The following is an 8762-nucleotide window of genomic DNA, read 5'->3' as shown; positions in this document are numbered from 1 at the left end:
ATATGTTCCATATAGAACCAATATATTTGTGAATGAATGAAAATGATTAAAAAATATATATATATATGATTTAAACGATGAATGAGAGAAGTTACGATTGAAAGAAAGAAATATACTTACATGTAATTGTATCCAGACGAAGCTTTACATTCGTCGGTAAAGATGAAGAGGATGAATTTTTAAATTCACACTTTCGACCATAACAATATTTATCGCAACGCAATCCTCTTCTCCCGAATTGGCCGAAAGTGTGTTAATGATTCTAACAACGCGGCGAACAAATAGTTTTAACAAGAACATGACATAAATTCTTGTCTTTTGATTTATTAACGCGACCGAGAAATTTTATTCGGCGAACAACACTGACTCTAATTCGCGATTTGATTTGATTTTATTTTTAAAGCAACCTATTCGGTTGCAAAATAATCAAACTGTTTCGCACAAGCACTGACTCTAAGATCGCATTGCGCGCGATCTACAACTGAAGACCTGTTGAGTAAAAATTATTAAAGCAAGCAGTGGCGTTTATTTCTATTTTTTATTTATATATTATTGAACTTTCTAATTCTTGTATTATTTACAAAACCTTTATATATTATTATGAATTTTATATGATATTATTAACATATGTATAGTATTATTAAAATTTTATTTCTTTTTATATAGTATTATTAAAATTATGTATTATTAAAAATTATTATTATGAAAAAATATTATTCAAATTACGTGATCTCAAATTGGAAACTTGTACCATATATTTTTTTGTATGCTTTCATAATAAAATTTTGAATAAAATATTTAATAGATGTAACTGTAAAACTTGTGTAAGCTATATTAAAATAAATGAATAAAAGCAAACGATCAAAATCGCGTTGTATCTATTACTTAAAAATAGATAAGATCGCAATAAGGATATGTTCATATAAATTAATTGCATGAATATTTATAAATCGAAATAAATATAGCATTAAAGTAAAACTGGACAAGGAGCAGTAACATTGAAATTATAATACTTATAATATTAATTGAACGATTAAACGTATCTTGAAATTATATTCTACTTTAAGTTAACTACTTTATTTTATGCTCTTAAAGCATTTTTTATTATTCTATGTTGCTTAATATTCCTTAAATTCAATATAAAACATTTCAATATAAAACTACAATATAAAACATTTTTTTAAAAATTTCTTAATACATCAAACGTCAGCCATTCGCTCGGCAGTGCGTACGTAAAATTATGTAAAATACATAATAAACGTACGCAATACCGATTACCGGATCTCACCACAAGGAGGTTGCTGCGTATGGAGATCCATGTCAAAATTAATCAAGAAACATAGAAAATGTTAAAAAGTAAAGAATGTATGTATATATGATGAGTATATGTATAAATATATACGTATTTAACATAGAAACGTTAATATATATATATATATATATATGTTGAAAACTAGTAGAATATATAAATACGATTAATAAATTATAAATTGTTAAATGAAGCTAATAAAATATTATATATACATACATGTAATGAAATGAGAAATTAAACTTACCAATAATTCTTGTATAAGATGTACGAATAGGTCTGAACAAGTTGCTTACAGGAACGAGAATGAGTCATTTGTTAACAGGGACAAACGGGAAGTCGTGCCAAGGTCTAGCTCTCGATCGTTCTTTGATTGTTTACATGTACTGATTGTTTACTTTTGCCTGTACCTTCTATATTCTTCGAGTAATACGATATACACATATACATATGTATAGAAAACTGAAAAATTATTCATATTCTATTATTACGTATTAAATTTATATTATTATTAAATTTATATTATATTATCAAAGTTAATTATGTGATTATGTATATGTATGTACGAGATATCGATGTATATATATCGTAAAAGAGATTTTTATATGTATGTATATATGTGTGTATGTATGTGTATACGTGTATATGTGTATGATGTGTATATGTATGTATGTGTATATGTGTGTATAATGCGTGTATATATATGTGTGTACTTACTTGTATATATGTATATATACAGATGAATACAAGACGAAATATAATCGGACGCCTCTAATTAATGAAGAATTATTAATTGGAGTATCGATGTCTTGAGAATAAAGCTGGAAAAATCGAAAAATAAGTATGACGCCTTAACACCAAAAAAAAACACGACACGACGACTTTATTTTCGCGAATATCTTTTAAACGCGATCTAATCACGACCTGCGAACATTCACACATGGAAATCACTTTCTTAGCAATCGATTGATATATAAAACAAAGGTAACACTTTAGAAAAAATATACTAATTATCTGTAATTAACGGAGCGACACAATTCCGTCAAACCCGTAGCACTCGCGAATCCAAAATGACGCCGATATTACGAAACTACATAGGTCCTCCCGCGCATGCGCAGAACGTAATTTGCAACATCGCTCGTAAAATTTTTCGATCTATTATACGAAAATATCGAAACAGTAAAAATATTATATATGGACTTAAAAACTGTTGAAACAGATACTACCTTACCTTAAACTATGAAAATTAATCATTATAATTGATTATCTGCAAAAATAAAGATCGCAAAGAGACAAATGTTTCTTCTAACCTCTATCGATAATACTCAATTATACATGATGCCTTAATTATATGATGCGTTACCTAAAGGATTCAAATAGAACATAATTAATATTATCCTAAATCTCGGTCGATAATACGTCAAGTTCTATAAGCTCGTTGACTATAACCTGAGAAATTCAAAAGCATTTATATTATCCTAAATCTGGATCAATAATACATAGAGAGATGTATAAGCTCGTTGATTATAATATATAATCTAAAATATTCAAGAAAATTATTAATGCGGATTAATATCAAAAGTCTGTATATATATATGCATATAAATATATATAAATAGGTGTATATATATGTACACGTATGTTACATATAAATGTATACGTATAAATTGTATACGTATAAATAATAAATGTATACGTATAAATCCACATAAAGGATATATATTAATAATCCAAATGTAACAAATAAAATATACAATATTAAACGAGAAACTAAACGTAGACAATTATCGTAGAAATTTTGGAGGAATATGCTCGTATACTTCTGGAGAGATGTTATTCTTCTGATGTACTTCTTAAAACTGAAAAGTTTGTAGTTTCATTCAAGGCCAAAACACGTTCGATCCTGTTTACTTTTTTTCACTCTCGGCCTAATATTTCTTGGGAATTTATAACTTAATGTTGTTTACGTGTCGAATGTTGTTTCACTCTATTGAGGTATATTCCCCCTCTCTCTCCCACTCTCGTTCCACTTCTCTTACGTCTCATTTCGCACGTGTATTTCAAAGGAGACAGATTTACTTGGATAAAGAAGAACAGCCGTGAGAAATTACTTCTATTTTCTTCTCTCTGTGCTTTCCAATTCGTAGAATTCACGAAGATCTGGAAAAAGTAAGAAACTTTAGTAAAAATATATTTGTACGTATATATATATATATACATGTTTGTGTATGTGCATAGCGTGTGCGTGTGTGTACATATTTGTATGCATATATGTGTCTAACAATCGAATATGATACAAAAGGCAATCAATAACAATTAGTTCAACGCAAAACAACAGATTAAAAGATCCTTGAACGTTTTAGTATCTCAAAAATAAATCTAGAAAAATAGAAAAGAATTGTTCGTAATAACCAAATCGAAAGACGCCGATATGTCGAAATATATTTTCCGCGAATATTGTTTATACGCGATGACATCACGATCTGTCATCGCGGCCTCTAAAAAATCGCGTGTTTAGCTATCGATTGATATATTAGACGTGGGTGTACGTTAGAAAGTAATTAGCTAATTACCTTTAATTACAGGAGGACGACGAACGTGTTGCAATTTGTCCGCACGAGCATATTCAAAATGGCTGTTGTTAAAAGCAATGACGATATTAGGCAAATTATCTCTCCATCCTTTACCAAAAAGTTCAAATAATTTTTTCGAACTATCGTCGACGAAACAAAAAATATATATATATATAAAACAATATTTAATTTCTTAAGAAAAATATCTTTATTTTTTTTTATCAACACAGAGACGATAAAAAGACTCGTTTAACCTTTTATAGAACTTCATGTAAATGCATGGCATGTGTATATATATATATATATATATATATATTCTTTGTCTCATCACGTGACTTATATATGTATATGTATGTACACACATCTGCAAAAATTCATTCTCATTACAATAGAGATTCGTAGAGAAAGTATTGTCTTTTTCAGTGAATGAAACAAATATATCGAGACGTTGAAAATGGACAATAATTTTTTTAGTACAAAAAAATATAATTTTAAACAATTAATATTATAATAGAAATAAATCGATTCAAGTACTTACGATGCATAGCTTCTATAAAATTAGTTTTATCGTATTTTTTAACAAATTTATTCAAATACGTATATTTACGTTCGATAAATTCAATAATATGAGATTATTATTAATAAAAAATAAAATTATTTTTTTTCGTATCTAAAATGAAATACGATATAATTTCAACATGTAGATAATAGTAATGAATTATATGAATATCGTATACGTATAAATAACATGAATGATGAGATTACCATAGAAAAAAAATTTCTGCACTTCTTAATTTCTTTTTTAAATAAATAGGATATTAATTTTATATTTTCTTTATTTATTCTTTTTTTTTTTGTGTATATGAATTTACAGACGACCATAAAGGTGTATGCAAATTGTCTACGACCAGATATCGAGTACAAAACCCTGAGCATTACTTATGAGACAACGTGTCGCGAGGTTGTTCAAAATTTGTTAAACAAATATCGTATGAGGCACCGTGACCCAAGACTTTTTTACATGACCATGGAAGTTACAGTAAGAAGGGCCAATGTACGTACGATTTTGCCACTCGATGAGGATGCCAGACCTGCTGTACTTCAATCTTGTCATCCACGAGGCGATTCCAGGTACTTTTTTCTTTCTTTTTCTTTTTTGTTTTTTTTTTTATATTACCATTTTTTTTTTGGAAATGAATTTTATTTCATTGAAAATAGAATACGTAGCGAAATACGAGTTTTTATCTCTCCATCTTTCATAGTACAGTATATATACGCCAACACTAAGTTTCTTTTTTTTTTCTTCTTTCTTCAGAAAGACCACCCCGAACTTTCGAGTTTGTTTCCCTTTAACTCTTCCAGACGTCCATTTATTTTTCTTTTTTTCACGCCTATAAACTGTCTTAAAAAAAGACTTACTATACGTTTGATAAAAATATATATGTTCTAGGTAATAGATATATCTATCTATAAATATTTGAAAACAATCCGAGTTTTTCCTTTTTTTTCTTTTTTCTTTTCCTTAAGATTTTAATAAAAATTCAGCTTCCCCGTCGTATGTTTCATTTCATTTGGTTATTTTCGTCGTAGTTCGAAACTTCCGGTGAAATCGAAGTAAAATAGGGGAAGGGGGTGGAGAAGCGGGGATGGAGAGGGATGAGAAATATCTTCCAACGAATATCCTTTTGAACTTACCGACTTAACCGATCTCGTTTCTTTTTCCTTTTTTCTTTCTCTTTTTTTTCTTCTCTCGTAAATATAATCTCAAGAAAATTCTTTTTCTTCTTTTTCTTTGCAGATTTTCTTTACAGACACGTCGTGGTGGGCTTGTGAAAATATACGATAGTGCTCTCATGTCTGGCGTAAGTATTATAAAATTCGTTCGATGTGTTTGTAATAACACATATAAAAAGTACATGCATGTACGTAATTGCGTGAGATAAAACACGAAGGGATATATATTTTTTTATTTTTTTCTCTCTCTCTTTCTCTTACAGTCAAAGTACAAGAGTCTGCTCGTTTCCGAACAGACCACCGTGGACGAACTGATCCAGATGTTATTGAGTTGCTATAGTTCGAAAGAACGGGTCGAACAATTTTCTTTATATGAAGTCTGTGAAGGAGAGGAATACCAGAGGAAACTTCATCCAGATGATTCACCTCTTAAAGTTACGCAACGATGGACGAGCGCGGATAGACACTTACGTATACGACGTAATCCCGATTATAATCCACACAGGAGAAAGGTGAAACATCTAATAGATTATCAAATTTTATCTGGAGATTCGTTAGATATTTCTTTACAAGAAAAGAAAAAATTTTACCACGAATTAAACAAAATTAAAGTACAATTAAATAATGATTCAACGTGTATAAATGACACGAGTTAGATTTCATTAGAAAATAAATTGCAAAATTATTCGGAAAATATCCAAAAGAGGAGAATAAAACGAACAAGTGTTTTGATTATATATTGGAAAAAAAATAATTAAACGTTTAATTAAGAAAAAAAAAAAAAAACAGTAATTCGACGTAAATGACACGGGTTAGGTATCAGAAGGAATTCACAATATCATTAGAAATTTTGTGAGAAAGGAGAATGAAGTGAAGGAGTGTTTTAATTAGAAATTAGACGAATCAATTACAGGTACAATTAAGTTATAATTAAATGACATGTGTTATATCATTAGAAGTTGAATTAAAGTAGAATGAATTTGCACGATGAATCATACGATTTCTCTTCCAACAAAGAGCAGAAATTGTATATGATTTCGGCAGAATTTGTTCTCCGCCAGACAATCGTCTACCATTCACCTCTAAAATATTATAAGAATTATTCATAAGTACTTTCAATAGAAAGTCAAATTCGCTTGGAGTAACACAAAGGTCCTCGTCATTTTCAGAGTATGTGGGCGTCGGACTCGAGTATCAGTATGGCGATGTCGCGGCTAAATCTTCATGGTGATCATCGTCATTATTCACAGAGCGAAAACAATAATCATCTTCTTCTTCATCAGCATACCAATAACAATAACAATAATCACAATAACAACAACAATCATCACAATCACAACAACAACAACAACAACAATAATAATAATAACAACAATACGAGTACTACGAACAACAATGTTCACAAGCTCGATCAGCATCATCATCATCATCATCATCTATCATTAGGTTCGATCAATCAACAATCGAGAATAGTTGTGCCGCATACAACGCAATTGCCACCATTGCAATTGTCGCGTGTGCAACAACAACAACAACAACAGCAACAACAACAACAACAACAACAACAACAATTGCCTCTGAGTGTCCCTTCAACGCCGATCTCCTCGAAACACGTTTCAACAGCTGCTTATAACGATTATGAAAATTATCTCTTCATATGAGTGATTATTAACGAACGATCATACTCGTTCGTTTTTACTAAAATATACTCTCATTTCGTATGTAATGAGAGAGATATAATATTCATGAGAGATTACGATGTAGTACAAGAATTCTTTAATGTTAAGAAGTTAACGTTATTACCTGATTTATACTTAAAATTGCATTCTTTATTTACGTTAGACGTTACACGTAACGCATTCGTCGTTGTTCCTTTTCAAAGCGATCTAAGAAAAGATCTTTCGATCTTTTCTGTTTCTACCAAAAAAGAAAAGAACAAGAACAAAAAAAAAAAAAAAAAAGAAAAAAGAAAGAAAAAAGAATAATCGATAATTATCAAAGAACATGATCGACATTCATTATGCTACGAAACAAAGAGAATCACGATTGTAGTCAGTAGAAGAGAAAAATTGTACCAAAGGTAGATCTACGAAATGATTAATAAAAAGAAAAAAAAAAGAAAAAATATATATATACGAATATATAGATGCATATTAAATGTACTATTAAATATTTTGCTTTTAGAGCAAGATTACGTATGAATTTTTTTGATCGCGATTATGCATTATGTATTATTACTATTACTATTATTATTATTATTATTATTATTATTATTATTATTATTATTATTATTATTATTATTAAATACTATTATTATTAGTAATATGTAATCTTCTTAGGAAGATTAATTTTCCGTCGAGTGGTAAACAATTAGTGCAAGGATGATGTCATTTGTATACCCCGCGAGATGATCGCCTATTTATTTATGTTACCCCGTAAAACATTTTTTTTTTCTATTTTTTTTTTGTAATTAAGTTCGCTTAAAAATTTAAATTATTCTTATATATATATATATATATATCTATACATACATATACTGTCCTCGACTGTGTCTCTGTAAAAAATCTCGTCGTGCAATCCGATTGGACAGTATCTAATAAGGGTATTCCGTACTTGTTATGTAAATAATAATCAAACAAATAATTTCCCTGATAGAATTTCGATAAAAGAAATAAATAAAAAACAAAAAATCGTATCTAACATTTCTTTAGTAAGTTTTTAATTATCGCGTTTTCGTTTTATCGAGAGACTCGGTGCTGGCGCATCTTATTACCAAAGAATCGGTACGATACGTATGAATGGAATTAAATAGAAAAAAAAGAAAATAAAAAAAAAAGAAAAAAATAATTTTAAAAATCAATAAATACGATAAAGGAACTGGTAGCCGAGTTATGTAATGTGCAAGGATGTACGAGAAAAAAAAACGCGATTGCACCTAATCGTATTCACGTGTTGTAAGTACCTAGATATTGTAAATAAATTTTTGTAATGACGTTGTCGTTTATTATATTTTACACGAGAGAATATAAAATTAATAATTTTGTCTCCCGTAAATATATATATATATGATCTATTTTATTCTTACCTTTCGGATTGACCGTGTTGGTATTTCAAAGTGAGCTCAAAAGGAAAAGGAAAGAAAGAAG

General features: G+C 29.0%; 1 protein-coding gene across 2 annotated transcripts in view; it reads left to right on the top strand.

The window, feature by feature from the left end:
* Window positions 1–7558, top strand: part of LOC122635666 (putative uncharacterized protein DDB_G0277255) — a 35854-nt gene extending 28296 nt beyond the window's left edge. For both annotated transcript variants that reach the window (XM_043826147.1, XM_043826146.1), the window contains exons 3-6: window positions 4757–5013; window positions 5681–5744; window positions 5880–6128; window positions 6786–7558. In XM_043826147.1, the coding sequence (XP_043682082.1) occupies window positions 4757–5013; window positions 5681–5744; window positions 5880–6128; window positions 6786–7277 (1062 nt within the window). In that variant the 3' untranslated portion in view covers window positions 7278–7558. The remainder of the gene's footprint in view (window positions 1–4756; window positions 5014–5680; window positions 5745–5879; window positions 6129–6785) is intronic.
* Window positions 7559–8762: the final 1204 nt, after the last annotated feature.

The sequence above is a fragment of the Vespula pensylvanica genome, chromosome 19 (assembly GCF_014466175.1).
Source record: "Vespula pensylvanica isolate Volc-1 chromosome 19, ASM1446617v1, whole genome shotgun sequence".
Taxonomy (NCBI): domain Eukaryota; kingdom Metazoa; phylum Arthropoda; class Insecta; order Hymenoptera; family Vespidae; genus Vespula; species Vespula pensylvanica.
Note: the sequence above shows the minus strand (reverse complement) of the source record. Positions and strands in the feature narration are given on the sequence as shown.